The 21,273-nt window shown below is 36.7% G+C and overlaps 2 protein-coding genes across 2 annotated transcripts; one reads left to right on the forward strand and one right to left on the reverse strand.

Annotated features, from left to right (window-relative positions):
* Nucleotides 1–8,570: 8,570 nt before the first annotated feature.
* On the forward strand, nt 8,571–12,476 carry LOC113274669 (PIN2/TERF1-interacting telomerase inhibitor 1-like). Its single transcript, XM_026524064.1, has 11 exons — nt 8,571–8,749; nt 8,868–8,952; nt 9,084–9,163; nt 9,274–9,319; nt 9,405–9,492; nt 9,610–9,676; nt 9,977–10,070; nt 10,395–10,579; nt 11,008–11,286; nt 11,366–11,482; nt 12,056–12,476. The coding sequence occupies exons 1-11, from the start codon at nt 8,672–8,674 to the stop codon at nt 12,110–12,112; spliced, it is 1,176 nt and encodes a 391-aa protein (XP_026379849.1). The 5' UTR covers nt 8,571–8,671; the 3' UTR covers nt 12,113–12,476.
* Nucleotides 12,271–14,517, reverse strand: LOC113274671 (meiotic recombination protein SPO11-2-like). The gene is made up of 9 exons (XM_026524065.1): nt 14,182–14,517; nt 13,865–14,002; nt 13,684–13,772; nt 13,471–13,599; nt 13,302–13,396; nt 13,152–13,214; nt 12,978–13,054; nt 12,766–12,893; nt 12,271–12,631 (listed from the first exon to the last, which is right to left on the reverse strand). Exons 1-9 carry the CDS (start codon nt 14,474–14,476, stop codon nt 12,497–12,499), a joined length of 1,149 nt encoding a protein of 382 aa, XP_026379850.1. The 5' UTR covers nt 14,477–14,517; the 3' UTR covers nt 12,271–12,496.
* Between the last annotated feature and the right edge of the window lie 6,756 nt (nt 14,518–21,273).

Genomic DNA, 21,273 nt, shown 5'->3' on the forward strand with positions numbered 1-21,273 from the left:
CCAGGGGTGTAGGTGTTGTACTGATACAGTTTGGGAAACCTATAGCATTTTTCAGTAAACCTCTGGGTCCAAAAGCCTTGGCTCTTTCCACTTATGAAAAGGAACTACTAGCCATAGTTATGCTTGTACAAAAATGGAAACATTATCTTTCTCATTCTCAATTCATTATTAATACTGATCATCAAAGTATGAAATTCTTCATGGACCAAAGAATGACTTCAATTCTACAACAAAAGTGGCTTATGAAGCTTTTGGGTTTGGATTATGTGATCAAGTACAAAAAAGGACAAGATAATATTGTTGTTGATGCCTTGTCCAGACTCCACCACTCTACTGAATGTCTTGCTATTTCTTTAACTCAACCTCAGTGGGCTCAAGACGTCATCAGTAGTTATGCAGATGACACTGTAGTTCAACCACTTTTGGCCCAAATGCTGGTCAATCCTTCTCATCAGTCACTGTCATTGCACGGAGGCATTCTCAGGTAAAAAACTAGATTATATGTTGGTAGTGGAAACCACATTAGAAAATCTATTATGCATTCAGTATATTCTTTAGTTGTAGGGGGTCACTCTGGTATGCTTGGCATGTACACTAGAGCTAAGTCACATTTTTACTGGCCAAAGATGAAGCAAGACATTTTCCAATTTTTAGCCAACTGTGATGTGTGCCAATGTAATAAGCATGAACACACTGCCCCTGCTGGCCTGCTCCAATTACCTGTACCAGACACCCCTTGGCAACACATATCTATGGATTTCATTGAGGGTTTACCTTTATCAAATAGGAAATCTATCATTTTGGTAATTGTGGATAGATTTACCAAGTATTGTCACTTCTTGGCTATTAGCCATCCATTTACAACCATATAAGTATCTAAAGAGTTCATGCAACACATATTTAAACTTCATGGATTTCCATCAACTATAGTCTCTGACAGGGGCAATATTTTTATTAACCAGTTCTGGTAAGCACTCTTCAAATCTATGGGCACTATACTGAACTTAAGCACTTCCTACCACCCTCAGTCTGATGGCCAAACTGAGAGAACCAATGCATGCTTAGAACAGTATTTGAGATGCATGACTGGTACCAATCCTAAGCTATGGTCTAACTGTCTGGCTCTAGCTGAATGGTGGATCAACACCAATTATCACACAAGCCTCAAGATGTCACCATTTCAAGCTCTCTATGGGTTTACTCCTCCTCATCTTGCTTTTCCAATAAAAACTACTACTTCAGTTTCTTCTGTTCCAGAATACTTGCAAGAGAAGGATCACATGTTATAGTTGCTTAAGGAAGATTTACTCAGAGCCCAAGATAGAATGAACTTTTATGCTGATCAATCAAGATGTGACAGATCCTTTGTTGTAGGGGATTGGGTGTATTTGAAACTACAACCCTATAGACAATCATCAGTTGCTCTTAGAAAGAACTTTAAACTCTCAGCAAGGTATTATGGTCCTTTTGAGGTATTGCAGAATATTGGCTTAGTAGCTTACAGACTGAATCTCCAAGTTGGATCAAGAATACATCCTGTTATTCATGTATCACAGCTAAAGAAGAAAATCTGCCTTCATGCAGTTTTCCCTCCATCACTTCCATTGGTGGACACTTCAGGTGCTTTCATTGCCACTCATGTAGCTGTTTTAAACACCAGAGCAACATTGCAAGGTGGTGTACCAGTTAAACAACTCCTTATTCAGTGGACCAACTCTCAACCTGAAGATGCTACATGGGAGGACTTCCATCATATTCGCGCTCAATTCCCTAATTTCATCCTTGAGGACAAGGATGTTTAGAACCGGAGGGTATTGTCATATGCCTAGCATCTCACTGGTCACTCAACTGGCCTAAGTATTTACTTGTTTTATTTTGAGTCTGTGTGTAACTCAGTGAGCTGGAATCGTATCAGGGTGTAAATCAGTGAGTGATATCGGTGAGTTGTTATTGGTCCTTTCCCTTTTACACACGTCAGTCAAAGCTTGGTCTATTCCGATCGTTTTGTTAGCCACTAGATGGTTAGTGAGATAGGAATGAAGCTGAGGATGAGAGTAGTGAGTTGAGAGAAATTGATGTATTTATGGCAACTGATTTCATGTAATTAGAATAAGAAAGAACTAATGAATTCAGGCTCATTCCATTTGGAAGAGTAGGTTATTGTGTGTGTTCTTTAAATTCTACTCGATTGATCATAATAGGTGGAATAAATGTGTTCAACTCACTAGCCAAGTCAAGCCGACCAGATTCACTACATTAGAGATATGCGATGCCCAATAATAATTGTCTTCCCCTACTATTAAGTTATAACCAAGATGAGTTCTCAACTATAGTGCTTGACCTAATTATTAGGTGTGAGCATTTAGCCCGAAATCTGTGGATTTTATCAGGACCAAACGTATTTTTGAAGATGGGTGCCTAAACCGTTCACTAATGGATTGGATGCGGATGCAATTTTGGAATCTAACGGATTTTGGATTGGGTGCGGGTCTAATCTTAAAAATTCGTTGGATATCCACATCTATTAGAATAAAAATATTTATAGTTATAAAATATTGGGTTAGTTTAGTAGTCCACTATATGACAAACTTATCTCCTCATCATTTTCTTCTATTAAACATTTAGGCCTTGACATTGAGATGCAAACTCAAGTCTTTTTTCTTTTCTTTTTCTTGATTAGTCATTGTATTCAAGTCAATTTTATTATTATTATTTTCCAATTTAAAGTTTTAATTATAAAATAAATACATTGTAGTATTCGCATCTAACTCGTCCATCCATGCATCAATTAGATACAAATGCGTTGGATGTTGGATTAGATGTGGATGTCAAATTCGAAATCCGTAATAAATTCGACTGGATGTTATTAAGTGCATATATTACAGATATTCAGTGTCGAATCCATGCTAGTAATTAGGGGTGGGACTTGGGTTGAGTTAACCCACCCAACCCATGCCCAACCCGAACGTTGGGCGGACATGGGCAACATATTTCAAAACTTTGGGCAAACTTGAGCATAAATTTTATAAACCCGAGTTAAATTTGGGCAAGCATGGGCACAAATATTTCTAACCCGAGTAACCCGCCCAACCCGAAGAACTATAATATAGTTATATAAACTATTTTTTTTATAATTGGTATTACTATCTATTTAGAGTAATTTTAGATATTACCTTCAAATCTAATAACGAAAATATAAATTATATCTATCTCATTAATCATTCAATATGAAAAAAAGTTTATATTATTGTAAATAATTTTCAGTTATTTGGAAATTTAAGATAAATATAGCAATTGAATCTTATTATTTTGTTATTATCATATTAACAAACTCGTATGTCTAGCGAAACTTGGGCCAACCCGAGAAACCCGGGGAACACAACTTGGGAGGGCTTGGGCAGTACCTCCATGGGTTTCACGGGTTCGATGGGCAATCTGAGCAAAGGATTCCTAGCTCGAGTCTGCCTTGACCAAGCCTTGTAACCCTCCCAACCAACCCAAGTACCACCCCTACTAGTAATTTCTTATATTCTTGGAAATTGTTGTATATTATGTTCGTTTTTCTCTTTGTGTTTTGCTAGGTGATTCATCCGAAAGAAGTGAAATTGCACTTAATTGTGCAATAAAAGAAGTTAGCTATGAGCGGATAAGGGACAAAGACCAGGTAGACCTCGTTCAAATCAAGGAGTTTTTGTTATCATTTTGAAGAGGACGAAAATACGAAGCCAACGACGAAAGAATTGAGTCAATCCGACATCGTATGCAGAAGTTAGGAGCATTTGGAGCGAGTCGAATTGGCGAAAGATGTCGATGCAGCAAACCATATAAATGAAACCGAACTGTCAGTCTCCTATGACTGACAGTGGAATGAGGATAAATTCAAGCAGGTCATTGATTAAGGGCTGCCACTTTCTTCATCTTCTCCACTCGACCAGTTCAGGGAGTTTGGGTTCAAACCAGCAAAACTGGTTGTTGTTAGTCAAGGACGGGACCTACCTGGAAAATAGGAGTTTGCTGACAATAGGATAGCTTGTGCTAAGAAAGTGTTAGAATACGGGCATCCGACCCAAAACTAATTGGCAATGAGTGGAGAGTCCCAAAGGATTGTAAACTGCAGGATCTTAGATTGTCCAACAATACGGGACTAATAACATCAACACGCCCCATCACGTGTAGCCTCGTTGGGTCTAACACGTGGACAATCAAATTGGGTGACGCGGAATAAAGGCGCGGTCAAATGACTCGTTAGAATACGGGCATCCAACTCAAAACCAATTGTAAATGAGTGGAGAGTCCCAAAGGATTATAAACCGCATGATCTTAGATTGTCCAACAATGTGGAACTAATAATCTCACATAAAGGTGATGTGATGCCATCGGTGATACTGTTTTCCGTGATTGATCATCGTGATTGGTGATGACTGATTCTGAATATTGAGAGTTGTTTGGGATATTATCGGTGATGTAGGAGATAGTTAATGCCTGTGTTAGAACGAGACAATGAGCTTGAGTCCGTGGATATTTTGAGCATGGCAGCAATGCTAGTTCGATATTAAGATGGGTTAGCTGCGACTCGATTGGAAAGGACAGTGAGTTTTGAGATGGAAAAGGAAGAACTCGATGGAGATGATGTTGTTGTCGATAGTGGGGGGAGGTGCAGTTCAAGTAGGACATTGTAAGAGTTGGAAGCAATGATGGTCGATAGGAAGAGTCACCGGTGATGGGTTTGGTAGTTTGATGGAGCTTGGTCGCTCTTGTAGCTGTCGATATCATGGAGTTGCCAGCGACAAATGAAGATGGAAGTCGAACCTGAGTGGATAGATAAGAGATGAACTCGAGAAGGATATGCTTCTTACATGATACCATCGGTGGACGAGAAAGATGCGAATAATTGTAAATCATAAGTATCTATGTATTCCACCTCATTCATCCTTAATCTGCATCCCATACTACATCATAAAACTAAATGAAGAACATAAAATTCTACCAAGTTGAACCTCTCCGATTTGTAAATCACATCACAAATCCATCTTTGTGTCACACCGGTTGAAACATTATCTTCAAAACAGATTTCTCCACCCGAAAAATAAACCATCATTCAGCGGTTCAATCACACCCGCATGTCCAATGGCTCTGATACCAATTGTTGAGAAAATTGGCACCCCGAGCACAGCGGAACACAGGATCACAAAGGACAATTGGCGACTTGAACCAAACATGGGAGAAATAATAATAGAGACAGAAGATAAACAAACCTGCACAACCACAACACAAGATATACGTGGTTCACCTTTACATGCTACATCCACGGCCAACACCACCAGAAAAGTTTCCATTAAATCAAAGACCATTACATGCTCTTTCCGCAACCCAAGACAATAACCAAAGAGTTAACAAGAAATACCCGAGAACACCATTGAAGAAACCATAGAAACCAACTCTTTAACATTCGCCAAAACAGCCTCGTGTCTTCTCTTCTGCATCGTCTTCATAGATGCTACTAACAGAGGAGAAACATGAAACTAGAAAATTTGTTTAGGGCAAAGCCCTAAACCCGACACACTAGAACACCAAAATTCTCTCTCTACAAGTTTTTCTCTCACACTGATATTGACCTTCACGGTAGCACACGACCCTCCCTAACAAAGAGACCAAAACCCTAAGCACAAGGATTTATCACTCTTCTAGGTTGGACTGTCTACAAACCTACAATTCTAGCCATATATATAGAGATACAAACTTGGCCCTTAAGAAATCATTACCTTAGGAACATGGTTTCCTAACTTGGTTTATAAGTAACTAAACTTTAGGCAAAAGTTTAGTCAACATAAAGTTTAAACAAACCCAAACTCTTTTCCACCGACTAAACTAACAATAACTTGAGTTTGATAATTAATCATGGTAGTTGATGATTTGTGATGTTCTCGGAAGATAAGAATGATTCCAGCTCGAGTGAAGCAGTAGTTTCACTGTTGGTGGAGTTAGAGAAGCCGAGAAACTAAAAGTTACAGGAGAGTTTACGGATGAATAGTTTCTGCCGTAAAACTGACGAGAAAGAGTTAAACATACAAGAGAAGTTACGGTTGAAAGTCCCGACCGTAAGTTGAAAAGAAAAAAAATACGAAACATCCAGGAGAACATACAGATGGAAAGTCCTGGCCGTAATAAGAGAAGAAGGAATAAACTGTCAGTTCTGTGGAACTGATAGGCCAATGGTTGCAACCTAAAGATCAAATGGGCTGCACTCTTTGGTGTTGCCGCAGGCCCATAGGACTGTTTAGAAAATTCCTTGCACGGCCAGACTTTGGCAGCAACCAATTTTGGAATTTGGCTAGCTTTTTGGCAGCTGTTTGACACGAAATTTGGCACACGGGCGCACATACAGTTTGGGTACTATATAAGAGACTTTTTTAATACTTTTGAGGATATCTTTTAATCTTTAATCAAGTTTTTGGAGAGAAGAACATAAGGAAGAAAAGCTAGGGTTTGGAGTTATTTCCATCACCGTAACTATTTCTTTACCATTTTATCATATGAAAGTCATGGGTTTTGTTAGTACCATGAGTAGATAAACTTCTTAGTGATTGGAGATTAATTCTAAGTTCTAATACATGATTTGATACAGCATATAAATCTATTTTAATTCTTCGCATGGTTATTGATTGTTTTTACTATAACTAATAAATATATGATTGATTGATCAATTGTTTAGGTGGCCAACTAAGTCAATTTGCTAGTAAATCTAATGCTAGTAACGAGTTAGGATATCCGTGATTGTTGAATAAGTCTTACACAAGTAGAAATTGCGAAACCTTGCAGAGAGATTCTATGGAGCAATCACAAGTAAAAACAACCCTAGTAAGTGGACCGAGCTTACTGAGTTTAACTGCTAGGACAAAACCTAAGTTCACAAACCTTAAGGCATTCGACTGAATTACATCTTGTAAGCATACCTCAAGGTGGTTCAGACAGATAGAATTTGGAGACTAAGCGTACCTGTTTTCCATTGATATAAGGAAATTTGGGGATCGCCAAGCGTACCTGCTTTCCTACGGTTGGTAATAATCTGTGATTTACAAAGAATAGATGAATATGCTACTTTAATGACTGTTTAATAACGAAGAAGGAATCCCTGATCATATTTCTCTCCATTGCTTGCAATTTAATTATTTTTAATTGCTTTGATTTTACTTTGAATCTAAAATAAAATCCCCCATTGTGACATTTTTGACAATTAAAACTCCCTGTTCTCCGTGGGAACGAATCTTATTTGTTACTATATTATTCATTAGTAAAGTAGAATATAAGTGAGTTAATTTGTGCACCTACGACACACTTCAAATTTTGACGCCGTTGTCGGGGATTTTGTTTTTGTTTTCGATTGGATGCAGATGAGATGAAAACCGGTTCATACTAGCCCATGTGCATCCCTACTAACTATCAGGGGGCAGAGCTAGCCCATGACAAGGGTGAGTAATTACTAACCGCCCATTTTATCTAGATGGCTCTCAAAACTAATTAAAGTTTGTAAGCCCATTTCACACTCCTGTTCAGTAGTGTTAGGGGTGAGCATGGTTCGGCATAAACTAGGTTTGACATCATCGGCATCCAATCTAATATGTGAGGGATTTGTAATTTGACATTCACATCTATTTCATAATCTAATGCCATCAATGACATGTGCGGATGGACGAACCGAATGAAGATGGACAAACGGGGAACTTACTAATAAAAAGAGAGAAATGAAGCTACACCCTACATCACACGTATGATCAAATGGAAAACTTACTAATAAAAACAGTGAAATGAAACAATTACCTCCGTCCCACATTGCACTGCGCTGCAGTGTTTTCTTTCATAACTTTCCTTCCTTAACTAAATGCTTCAGGGTGAGGTTGAGAAAGCAGGGTATATGGAGTGAAAACTCGCACTCAGAAAGAAGGAGTTCGATCAGATTTGATCAAATTAGGTATTATTACGGGTAGTGGAGAGGTTAACCTTCACCAAAACTCCTTCAAATCAAAGAGCGTCCAACAATCGAAACTAAGAAACTTATCTTTAGCAGCTTGGAAAAAAATGCCCCTTAACGGTTTATACATTTTTTTTCTTCGGAATTTTAATATTTATTTTAAAAAAGTTTGATACAGGTCCTATAGTATATTCTATTTTCGGGCGAGCATGGCTCCTAACTAGATACACACATTGTTTCTTTTTATTTTTATTTTATGTTATTAAAAGTAAAAGGATATACCTGGGAGGCATATAATCAGCTGTTTGGAGAGATTATTTCTTTTCGACTGGCTGAATATCAACCTTTTAATATCCACTACTCCCACGGTCTAATACTCACTCTTTCACTTAGTCTCTGACTTGACTTAGCGAGGGGATGTCTCTAACATTTATTCCATAGCCCTAGCACAAAAATACCCTTACCATGTACGACTCTGAGATGACCAAGTACCCTTCCCAAATCCCCCGAAACATAAATCGGACTCAACTCCGAGATAGACCAAATTCGAGGGTCCCACACTCCCACAATTTGGGTGCTATTTTAGCATCGTAAAACCCCTTTTTTCATTCTTTTTCTTTTTCCTTTCTCTGGAAAAACCTTCTGAGTTGAATCTCAGAATAGCAGAGAGAGAGATTGCTTGATCTATTCAGAATCGTAGTCATGGCGGCACCTGAAGCTCCTCTATGTTATGTTGGAGTTTCCAGAAGCTCTGCTGCTTTCCGCCTCATGAAAACAATGGTAACAAAAAAGAAAAATCTCTCTTTTTTCTAAAATTACTTACCCGAAGTTGAAAATTAATTAGGGTTTTTGTTTCATTTTGATTCCAAAATAATGGGTTTGTTTTTTTGTGTTGTAGGGATGGGAAGAAGGTGAAGGACTTGGGAAAGATAAACAAGGAATTAAAGGTCACGTTCGAGTTAAAAATAAGCAGGACACTTCAGGTTTTTGATAAAACCCTTTCCTAATTTCTTTGATTTCTGATGCAAAAGTTTCAGTTGTGTGTGTAATTTCAGTGTTGGGTATTGAAAATTAGGTTTAATTTTTGTGGGAATTTGTTGGGTTTTTTCTGTAGGTGTTGGTTTGGACCAAGTGAAGAACAATTGGGCATTTGATACTACGCAATTTGATAATATTCTTAAAAGATTGAAAGTGGTAAGAAATGTTTTAATTTTAATATACTTCGAATTTATGAATGAAAATAAAAACCAGTTTTTTGTTTTGTGGAATATGACGTGTTCGTTTGGTTTATTTGTAATTGGCAGCAAGCAGCAGTACACGTTGAAGATGATGATGATGATGATAAAGAAGGTGACGTGAAAATGAGATTTGTATTTGTTGGTTGTTTAAGTAGTGTGGAGTGTGAGTTAATTGTTTAAGTTTGTGTAATGTGCAGGCAAGAAAGTTTCTTCCGTTGATGCTGAGAAAGTTGAAGCTAAAGAAGTTAAGGAGCCTGTCGTTAAGAGTACTCGTCCACAGGGCAGGTTGGCAAAATAATGAAATTATTTGTCTTTCTGTTTTGTTTTTTCGTAATTGGTCATGTATAAATTGTAATATTATGGTCTGGGGTTTTGATTGAATTGGTTCTCTTGTTTTTGTAGATACCAAAAGAGGGAAAGGGGGAAGCGTGTTAATGGATATTCTTTGAAAGATCTTGAGGGAATTCTTGTAATTTTCTGAACATCTAATTTAACTTTTCTTGTCAAATATGCCTGGTGGTTGGTGTTACTTGCACCACTATTTGTATTAAGAAATGAGTGATCATACTGAATCATATTTCTCTCATTGAGTCACGTTGTGCATTTGTGTCTACACAAGCACATGATCATATTTTCTACACTAGTCACATGAGGATATTGAGGTTCTGTAATTGCCAGTTTGGTTTGCTTGCAATTACATTTGTATTCCAAAGGTAATAACACTTGTATTCCAATAGGTTCATAACAAGTCCATGCTTGGCACATGCAGGTCAAAAAAACCGAGAAGGAGGATGTACAACTAGATGAAGCTTCGGAATTGGAGACAAAAGCGACAGTTGCGTCGAATAGCTGCCAAGATGAAGGTAACTGAATAACTTTTCATACGTGATAGTAGTGTTCTGAAGTTGAGGTTAACAAAAGAAATTTTGTTTTAGTTTCTGCACAATTACTCAACTAGATAAAGGTTTGGATCTAAATGCAATAGCTAATAGCTGGAATGATGAAGGTTCACGTAGATCATAGTAGTGCTGTTTAGTTGAGGTGAACAAATGAAATTTTGGGGTTTGACAGATAACTTCTGTAGCTCTATAAGCTTTGGGCAGCACCAGGGATACCTTTTTTCAAGAGAACTTTTACCTACCAGTATTGTTCTCTTATTTCTACTTAAACATTTCAAATTATGACAGACAAGCCAAACGACGTGCCAGTAAATTGGTGGGGCATTAAATATGGATTCGTTTCTGGGGGACTTCTTGGAGCAACGTCTAAACCAAAGAAGAAATCTAAACGAAGTTCTGATGATGCACCTGGATCAGGCAAAAGGGCTGTTTTTCATGAACAAGATCAAGAAGATCTGTATAATCTTTGTCAGGTACTATTTACTGTCTTACGGGTATAGTCAGTTGTTTTATTGTTCTCTTGTCATTATATTTTTATGTGTGTAGATTCTGACATGTAAATCTCAAACTTTTTGTAACCTATGGAACTGCTTACTAACTCAAGTGTCGGGATTCAGTTATGATTTTGGTAACCAGCAGCATGATTATAAGACTGAAGTGTTGTGATTTGATAGGTTCAATTGCAGTAAACTGTTCACTAACTTCCAAGGGTGTTTATACATTGAGTTTGTAGTCTATGTGCATTTATAGGTTGTTTTTGTAAATTCTCTCATAATTTGTAAAAAATCTCTAGATGTCTTTACCTTATCAAGAAATAATAAACCTTTTGATTGTGATAAACATATGAGTTACTGTATAGATTTCTGCGGGTAATTCTGATATTTGTCATTTCATCCTGTAGGATAAAGCTACAACTGGAAAGCAAGGTCTGGGAGCTAAGGGTAAGTCGAAGAAAATTGCTGGTGCTGATTGGAAGGGGAAGAAGACATCATTTAGTGATAGTGAAGATGACGATGAAGACGATGATGGTGAAGACAGCAATCAAGAGGACGATGAATCCGAGGATTCTGCTGAACCTTGTCCTCCAGTAAAACAAAAGCTCAGTGAGGTTGTCATAACAGAGAGGAGTGACGGGGAGAAAATTAACTTGAAAAAGTTGTGCAAAAAGCTACTTCGTGAGGTGCTTTTCTCAAAATATGCAATTTCATCAGCTTTTAAATGAAACGTTCTATTGTAAACTAAATTAACTCTAATTGCAGGCCCCTGGCAAGTCAATGAAGCTGAAAGATCTAAGATCACTCATTGAGGCCCAATCACCATCTGTTTTTTCAAAATTTTCTTCAAAGCGCGATGCTTTCTCATACTTGAAACAGAAGGTAAGAAATCCTAGAAACTGTTGAAAATTTGGACAGTAAAATTTGGACAGTTAATGAATGTGTAATACCCTGCGTTTTCCTTTACCCACTTAGTATTGTCTTCTTGTCGGGGTTTAACTGACATGGTTAGTTTTGTTTTCATTTGCTGAGTTAGACCAAAGAGGAAGTTTGGTCTTATTGCCCACTCATATTTCACTATATGTTGTTAGAGTAGCTATGCATTTCCTTCACACGAGTTACTGGATACACGACACCTGCTTACAGTAGTTCCCATAAGTCCAAGTTAGAAGTTTGAATAATTTTGTTCTACCCCGCCGAATTATTAGTAGACTAGGGTGGGAATAGCCGGATTTTGTAACGTATGAATTTTATATACATCAGACTTTCAGATAACTATTATCCAAATTTTGCAATACCTGCAGTTTCTTCTAGACATTGTTCTACTAGGCTGTGCTTATAGTCCCCTACCTAAATGGTTGACATGCATTAAGTTGATAAAAGAATTTGTGGCAAAACGTTTTTGGGTGTTCAATTTCAGTCCTTTTGCTAAAAGTTGGGTGTTTATGAATGCAGCTTGTAGGCAGCAAGAAGTTTCATATGGATGGGAAGAAAGTGAGTCTCCCACAATGATTTGAGACCAGCAATTTTTGTAGCAGCATTCCGAGCTAGCGTACCTGCGATATCATATTATTATTGAGTGGTAAAAAGAGGGGTTGTCAGACTTGATTTTGTATTTGTTTACATTTGGTAGCATTATGGTTATTTGTGTTTCTATACCTAATTTTTGTATAATGACGTGTATCCTGTTATGATGAATCTGTGTCCTTGGTTTGAACAAGGTGCACCAACTTGATTCTGTCTAAATTTATCTATACCAATTATTTGAACATGGCACATCTCTGTAATTTTGTTCAGAACACAAAATCTCTGTAATTTTGTTCAGAACAGAAACAAGGATGGAATAACAGTGGACAGCATTGTGTAATAGAATATATAAGAGTTAGTTACAGCTTATTAGATATAGTCGGCTTGAACAATTTTTCTTGCAATGTACTTTCCCAGGAAGTCATATCCGTTGAAATAGAGGGCTTCAATTTCTGCTCTTTTACCACTCTGCACCATCATTGCCAGTTCCTCTCTGTAAGAATCCTACAAGTCCCAACCCAAAGACACAGTTAAGTCAATAGAGTTTCAGGCTTATAATTTTATACAAGAAAAACAACAGTTCAATGAAGCAATGAACTCATTGCATGAGTGGGTGGGTGCATCAAAGTCTTATTTACCTGCAACATGTCACAGGACATCAAGCTTTTAGCTATCTGCAGATCACGTGGCTTCAGTGGAACATATGACTCTTCAGGTATGAGCTGTAAATCGTTCCCTCTGACTCCCAGCCATTTAACATTGCAGGCTGAAAGATCAGAATGACTGTTTCTGTGAGTAATAATGCAATATGGAATGAACAAAAAAAGCAATGCAAATTGGATGAGATTACCATATTTGTATGCCTCCAGACCCATCCCTATGCTTCCGAACTTATAGGTGCCTAGTATAGCTAGCCCTGCAGGATTCCTATATTGCTATAAACTATCAGCACTAGAATGGGTAGAAAAGTACATCAAATTCCTAGTGAAAACATGGAAATTAAGAAAGATTTCATGTACTGCACCAGTCAACCAGTGCAAAGATAGGCAGGTTTGGGAAAGCTCGGCTGAGTCGATGCAGAAGAAACCTATTTTACATCATAGAAGAAACAAGTGTCACAGGCTATTTCAGACCCAAGAAATTAAGGTCAGAATCAAACCATGTCTCAGACTACCTTGTAGCAATGTCTGGATAACCTTTGGCAGTAATAAGTATGCTTGGAATCTGATTGAAAATCCGATCCTCTGCAAGCCTCTGAAAGATAGCATGCTGCACAAAAGACCAGTGAGTACAGCGAAATGGCTCATAAATCACCAAGATACTATTGCGCATAGATGCCTTACCTTTTCGACAACGATAATATATCTTGCATCAGATTGAATACTCATCTTCTCTAACAAACTCAAATCCCCGGTAATCGCATACCCAGAAGACCCACACATTGAGCAATCCACTACTTCTTTGTTCGGCTCCTTTCCAAGCAAACAAAAACCAAAATCACTTCACAATTCAGATTCTTGCTAACCACAAGTAAAAGAAAATCAAGTGCAACATACTTGAATCATCAAACGTCCAGCAACAAGTCCTCGACTCGATGCCATGATCCCAAGACTATGCCTACTACACCGAAGCAGCGCAACAACATCTAATGCACTAAAATCCCCCAAATTAGAACCTTAAAAATGCAAAAAATCAGATAATTGAAGAAATGTAATGAAATTTGCGTAATGGATTAACCTTGAATAGATCGATTAACCTCTAATTGAGAAGCGAAAAACTCAGGTGAATCACATAACAGTTTATAGAAAAGCTCCCTCTGTGTAACTCTCTTCTCCTTCATCAGTAATTGATAACACATCTCCATCACTTTCCACACTGTTTCAAACAACAAATTCATTAACGACTCTTCCGAGTCTACCAAGTAAAAACGGTGGTAAAATTCGAGTTACTCCGCCGTGGCACGGTGGTATACAAACCAGAACCGAGTCACAAGCTCAATTAAAACAAATTGAATCGAATTTCTGAATAAATTGATTTGACTTTGTGATTATTACCTCTGACAAAGGCTTTAGCAGAACTAGGTTTCATCAGCGATCTAGTTGTAAAGGAATGAGAAAGAAAGATCGACGACTCATCAGTTAATAATCCACGACTGACTCGGCTGTTCTTCGAGCTTCGTTGTATCAATGGAAGATCAGATATGGCTGGAGATGTTGGTGAATTTAAGATTCTGAGGAAATTGAGTACTGCTACTTCGATTCTTGCTTTAACTTCTGCTGGTGTGAGGATTTCTGCGTGACAGAGGTGTCGGTGTGAGTGGAATAACGACGATTTCATCAGATCTGACATTTTTTTGGGATTTGAAAGCTGATTTTGGAAGAAGGTGGGGTAGAGATTTACGCGGGAAAGAGAAAGAAGATGAAGATTTTAAAGGGGAAGAAGATGAAGAAATGATTTGAAATTTGTGTAAGGTTTTCTGAAGCGGCAGTGTATATTTGTTCTCTGAGTAGGGAAGATATTATAGAAATTAACTTTTAATCCCTTTTTAGTGGGTTTTGGAAGTTCTAATCCACCCCCTCCAAAGCCCGGTAAAGATTAGTCCAAATAATCTCGCGTTTTTCGGTTTAGTCGAAATTGTGGATGAGTTAGTCCAAAAAAACGGAGTGAATCCCCGATTTCCGTATTTTTAATATACCATAAATAATTTTCTAGTGATTATATATATAAATCAATATTTTTGAATCGAATTTTTTGGATCTGAAATTTGAATTCACTAAAGATTGAGAGAGAATGAGACACACAATTTTTTTAGAGGCGATTAAACAGATAGAGAAAGATTTTGGAAGACTTTCTGCAACAAAATTTCAATCTCACGTTAATTTTCCATCTTTAATCGCTTATTTTCTTTTGGTTTGTCGTTCAAAATTATTTCAGATTGTGTGGTTTTTCAAATTCATGATAGGAATACTATTTGTTACAACTTATTCATTTGTGATCTTAATTCGATGTGTTTTATTTCTTATGTTATGATTCTCGTGAAATGCTTTTGATTACTGTTTTTTTTTTTAATTCGATGGATGATATGAAATCGAACTGATGTTTGATTGTAGGCTTTTAATTTATTAATTTATGTGTTGTAATAAGACTGTAAATCTTTGATCTTCGATAAATCTTTGATTGCATTTGATTTCTATTTATTTTTGAATATGTAGAATGTGTACTTTGTTGTACACTGTATAGTTTTTCTGGTTGACCATGTTCCCAGAAAAAAGATACTTCTTTTCTATTCGAGAAACGACTGAGAAGTCCCCACACGGTTAAGCAGTTGAAAGAGGTTACTCAAATCTAAAAAATTGATTGAAGCTTCAAATGTTATTATCTCTGTCATGTATTAAAATGTTATTCAAATTTTTTTTGTTCTAAATATCGGTGTTAGTTGGTTCAGATTGTTTTTTGATTTGAAATATATTTGCGTTGGTGATTTTCATATATTTTTATATGTAATTTGATTTTTTAATGTCTTCATATGTCCGTGTGTGTCTGTATAACGCTCTGAATTTCGTTCATGGTGATTGATATCTTTTTATGGCATGTGTATTCTTACATTTTCCACGGAGTGATATCTTTTTATAGCAAATGTATTCTTTGAACACTTTACGTACGTTTTCCAGTTTTGTATCTATGTTCTTTGTAATATGCAAGGGTGTCAACCATGTCTGAAAAGGTTGTTTATGCTATTTTGAATCGTGGTGAGCATTGGACACCTTTTCGTGTACGTAAGTACACAGAGCACCGTAGTTTAGTTGAATCGTTTTGCATGTAAGCAGTGAAAGTCTTTGTCTCCAAAGACTATACGTTTGAGCTACATGGATAATGGTCAAATAATTTTTGTACATGGTAATACATAAGGTCTAGTTTCTCTTACTATTTTTATTAACAATGAAGATTTCTATTTGAATATTGACGTGATTCAGAAGCATACTTCTGGTTCTAAATATGGTTGTAGCACTAGTTCTAGTACTGCAAATTCATGTGAAAGTGAAAGTCCTAAGATTGTAAGGGTGGTATATCGCGATGTAGCCTCTTGTTTCCCATGAATGTATTTATATTTTTAACGAGATAGGTAGAGAATTTATGGGTGGTGTTGAAGCTGTTAGAATTGTTTTGGATAAGTAAAAGATAGCTACTGGTTACAAGATTAGTATTCTGAAAAATGACAAGAGTCGGTATACTACAAAGTGTAAAGATGTTGGATGTTCATGGAGGATTCACCTTGGGCCTGTGAATGGTGACATTTATCGGTTCTCTCTGAAAGCTGCTAATATTCTTTAGAGGTGAGTGATTTTCATATTAGTCCACATTAATAGTTTTAATTATTTATGGTGTTCATAGTGGGGTACATATAATTTTGCGCCTTATATATGTAGGCTTTTTAGGTGTACATTGTGGTGCACATTTCTTATTATAGGCTTTTCATGTGTATGTCCATAGTGGTGTACATAGTTATGCACCTTGTATATATATGCAGGCTTTTTTTAGGTGTACATTTTAGTGCACATTAATTATTTTTCTTTTTTCTATGTTTTGTTTTTGGCAGATGTAGTGTTAGTTTGAGGTTGAAGAGTCCGCCGGTGACAACCAATTTATTCAAGCATTTGATATCTTACCATATACAAGGAGATCCTAGTTTAAAACCTAATTAGATCATTTGATTTTTAAGAACATTTATGGGACCAATATTAAGTATCACCATGCTCGTAGAGGGAGAGAAGCCGTATTTGAACAACAGTTTGGGGATGACAAGAAGTCCTACACTGATTTAGTTTCGTATGTCAAAGCCATTGAGGAAACTAACCCTGATAGCTATGAGAATTTTTAGATTGATCATGCAACTAAAATATTTAAGAGTATTTTCATATGTTTTGGTGCTTGCAAGCATAGCTATAGGTATTTTAGGCAAATGATTTACTTGAACGCTACTTTCCTTATTGGTAGATTCAGGGTGCTTTAGTGGATGCAACCCGTATCAATGGAAACAACGGTTTTTACCCATATGTTTATGATATTATTTCTGCTGAAAACAAACAAAATTGGTTTTGGTTCCTCGACAATCTTAAAAAAGTGGTGGATGGTCGCCCAATTGTTTTTCTTATCGATCGTGGTGAAGGCCTTTTGCAGCGCATCCCAAAAGTATTTCCTGATTCATATCAGAGTTATTGCTTTTATCACTTCAAGTGCAATCTTCATATTGGATCAGGTGATGCGTGTCGTAACCACAAAAAATTAATTAAGATATTTTCCACTAATTAACTGGTAATATAGCGGTAGTAAGAGATCGTTCCCACAAAGAGCTGTGTGATTGATAGGTTATTTATATTAGAAAAATCAAAACAAAGGGGGATTGTTTAAAAGTTAAATAAAAAGAAACAAATAATAAAAAGATGATCAAGGAATCCTTCGCCGTTACCAAGCGATAACTGGATTAGTATACTTATCTATATTTGTTAGAACCATTCATCACCAACCGTGGGAAAGCAGGTACGCTTAGCTATCCCCAAAACTCCCTATATCACCGGATAACATGTAAGCTTAGCCACCGGATTCTATCCAACTGAGACGCCTTGAGGTACGCTTACAAGGTGTAACTCAACCGAACGCTTTACACTTTGTGAATTTAGGTTTGATCCCATCAGTTAAACTCAGTAAGCTCGGTTCACTGATTGTGTAGGAGATGCATGAAAATTACGGATCGTTCAAAATCTCTACTAGCAATAGAACAATCAATAGACTAATCTAGTATGCATCCCAAATCAATCTAAGAATCATTCATAAACCCTGAATATACAAAAGACAATCGATGATGATTAAAACTTCGAATAGATTTATATAACCAAGAAAACTTCATGCTAGCACATTGAATTCATCCTTAATCAACAAAGGTTTACTTCTCATGATTGCACAATTACCCGGTTTCCCCCTAAAGGGGTAAACCCTAGAATATTTTATGAAGAACAAAAGTATAATATGAGATGAGCTGTCTTCTTATATAGAACTCTCAAAGTTAGGATTTAGAATCCTTCCGGGACCATGTGTCCTTGAGATAAAAGTCAATTTCGCGTCCAAATATGTCTCAGGAAGTTGTCAGGTTCGGCTCATAACTTGCCGACCTTTATCGGACGAACCTGCCAAGTTAAGTTCACTCCAGGCGAGTGTTAGGTTCGGCTCACTTGATTGGATTGATTTTGGGCCGAACACTCTCCTGTATACTCTTCGAAGATATTGATTTTTAAGCTCCAGGTTTGGCTGACTCGAGCTGATGAAGTTATCAGCCGAACCTCTCTCCGTAACTTCAAGTTTCAATCTTGTTTTGCCTATAATTTCTTCGTCCGAAATCGGAATAACCTCATTCTTTTCGTATTATCTTTCTCTTCAAGATGATGTTAAGAACTCCTAGATTTGAATGAGTTGAATTTGGACTTTGACCTTCCTTCATTGATAGAATCCATTTCCTTGTTCATTTAAGCACTTTGTAGCTCCTTTTTGGATGATTCACCTGATATGACACATAAACTAGAAAATAATCATAATAAAAAGTAATATGCAAGAATTATAGATAAAACAAGTATGGAATTGACATTCTAAACATGTAAATTAAGCACTTATCAAATTCCCCCACATTTAGCTTTTGCTAGTCCTCGAGCAAACTACCTAAAGTACAACAACTCCATGTCATCGAGGATACAAATGAACTTAGCTAATGCAACATGTATTTGAACCCCTAGGTGTACCTAATGGACGAGTTATAGTCTCTTGAGGGTTTACAAGAGGTATACCTACAAAACCTGATCTAACTTCAAATCATTCCAGCATCCCAAGTATCCAAATAGCTATGATGACATAGAGTTTCTGCATGCTAGTAATAAGAAACTTAGCATTCAGCTCGTTTTCTTCATCTTCTTGGTCTTCGGTCTTCAACTGTTGATGATAAACTCTCAAACTTCATAAAACTCTGACAATTTGTAACTCTTTTCCTCAATTCCCTTGTTGCTTGAAACTTCTTTATATATTTTTCTTCCCCATGGCTTATTTAATAAAACAATATAACTAATTTTTCCGTCTTTTTTTTTATCATTTTTTTTTTCGATTTTTCATTTTTTTTAAGACAAGAAAAATAATACAAAAATAACAATGAAAATGGCCATGGTGAAGTACATTACCGCTTGATTCTTCACAACTTGTATTGTCTTCGTATCATAAACTTCAATTACTCTCATCTTTTAATTTTCTTCGCTCTTGTATTTAGTCGTCCACTTTGAAAAAGAGGGGGTGTAACAACACCACCCAATATTTCGCTTAGCAATTTGTATGGACTAAATCCGAAATACTTTGCTAGAGAATCAACTAGTGTAGTTGCAGGAAATCCTACACTACACCCCTCATATGATTTCATTAATATTCAACTCATTTTAGATTAACAATCTTAATTTTATTGATGATTCTTTGAACAATCTTACAAGAAAAGATAAAGAAATCAAGAATAACCATTGCTCTAGATTTTCTCTCTCCTATTTACTTGCTTCTCACCCAGAAAAAGATCTCTCCCTTTCCTTTACAATTGAACATCTATTTATAGGGAAATACCTAGTGGATGACAGCTGATCTGTCCTTTATTTTCGGATATGTCTTGCGACATTCGCGCATACTTACAAATGTTATTCTCACAAACTCTCTAATTTTTGCAGGACCATCACATTTTTCTCATGATTTTAGCTGGCGTCGTTTATTATGTCATTTATGAAATTGTTCTGCGACGTTGTTGTGTTGTGTTGTTGATAATTTCGCTGAGACATTATTGCTGCGAGATTCTGATCCTACATCTTGCCTCTTCTCATATCTTCTCTGCGAAGTAGAGAATGATGTGAGAAATGCCGCAACTGTTCATCTCTTCATATTCTGTATTTTTCACACGTATCCTCTCTTCCATCTATTTCTTGACACGTCTTCTGTAACCGCTGCTTTTTAACCGCTCACATCTTTTCGTATTAATGGTATTTATTTCTTCGAGTAGAAAATCCTCTCTATATATTCTTCTTACTCTTCTTTCCATTTTCTTTTTACTTTCTCTTCTCTTTTTATTCTCTCATCTCTGCAACTCTATAAATTCTGCCATTGATACTTTTCTTCTTTCTTCTTCTTTTACTCTTTTTATTTTCATCTTCATCTCCATACTGTTCCCTCTGAAGATCTTCACTGTTCGTAACTCTCTTAATTTTTACGAATTAATCCTCCTGCTGGTGTCTTCCATAGATTCGTCGAGGTTAATTTTCTTTTTTCTTTCTTATGGGTTTTGCTGAAATTGATCTTGCTTACTGCTTTATTTAATGATGTTGCTTATGTAATTCCCATACTGTTATTATTTCCGCAAAAACGCCTCCAACACCAAATTTACGGTTCAGAACCCTAATATTCCCAAATCGCAGTATAAGATTGTTGTACACAAAAGAAAGTCTGTGAATCAGAAGGTAGTAAGAAACATTATTCTTTTCTAATAAAAATATTGTTTCCTTTGTTTCTTATATGGATTGTAATTCGCAGGGTGATAAGGATGTCAATAAACCTCTCAAGAAATCTCGCCACCTTAAAACCGTTGAAACCTCTGTTCCATTCCATTTACTTATCTCTTCTCAATCTCCTGCGACATCTTCGCAAGTTAAACCATTATCTCCAATTCGCGAAAAGGATGCCCCAGATTTCATTTCTTCAACTGACCTTTCAATGATTGAAAACCCCATTTATTGATCCTTCTATGAATGAAACTTCTTCTCCTCCTATTGATAATGTTTCTCAACCTTCTATCATTGCCAGTTCTCTACCTGAGCCTCTTCCCTTTTCGAAAGAAACCGTGGAAGGAATAAATATTGCTTTCAAAGTTTTGTCTGAAGTCCTGGATGATGGCAAGAATTCTCCCATTGATCCTATCAAGTATGGTATTTGCGAAATTCTGAGTAAGTATTTCGGTTCTGACAGAGCTGCTTCGCAATCAGCTTTGGAAAAAGAGTGTAATTCTCTTCGTCTCGAAAATCAAAAGCTTCAGAATTTTTTGCTGGATCGCGACAACCTTCGCAAGAAGAATGATGAACTGGGAG

Source organism: Papaver somniferum, chromosome 4, assembly GCF_003573695.1.
Source record: "Papaver somniferum cultivar HN1 chromosome 4, ASM357369v1, whole genome shotgun sequence".
In the NCBI taxonomy this organism is placed as follows: Eukaryota; Viridiplantae; Streptophyta; class Magnoliopsida; order Ranunculales; family Papaveraceae; genus Papaver; species Papaver somniferum.

Coding starts and splice junctions, on each gene's coding strand:
- LOC113274669 (XM_026524064.1), top strand. CDS start 8,672: ATGGCGGCACCTGAAGCTCCTCTATGTTATGTTGGAGTTTCCAGAAGC. Junction 9,164..9,273: donor TTCTTAAAAGATTGAAAGTG/GTAAGAAATGTT, acceptor TGTAATTGGCAG/CAAGCAGCAGTACACGTTGA. Junction 11,287..11,365: donor GCAAAAAGCTACTTCGTGAG/GTGCTTTTCTCA, acceptor CTCTAATTGCAG/GCCCCTGGCAAGTCAATGAA.
- LOC113274671 (XM_026524065.1), bottom strand. CDS start 14,476: ATGTCAGATCTGATGAAATCGTCGTTATTCCACTCACACCGACACCTC. Junction 13,397..13,470: donor ATATTATCGTTGTCGAAAAG/GTAAGGCATCTA, acceptor TCTTTTGTGCAG/CATGCTATCTTTCAGAGGCT. Junction 12,632..12,765: donor TGTCCTGTGACATGTTGCAG/GTAAATAAGACT, acceptor TGGGACTTGTAG/GATTCTTACAGAGAGGAACT.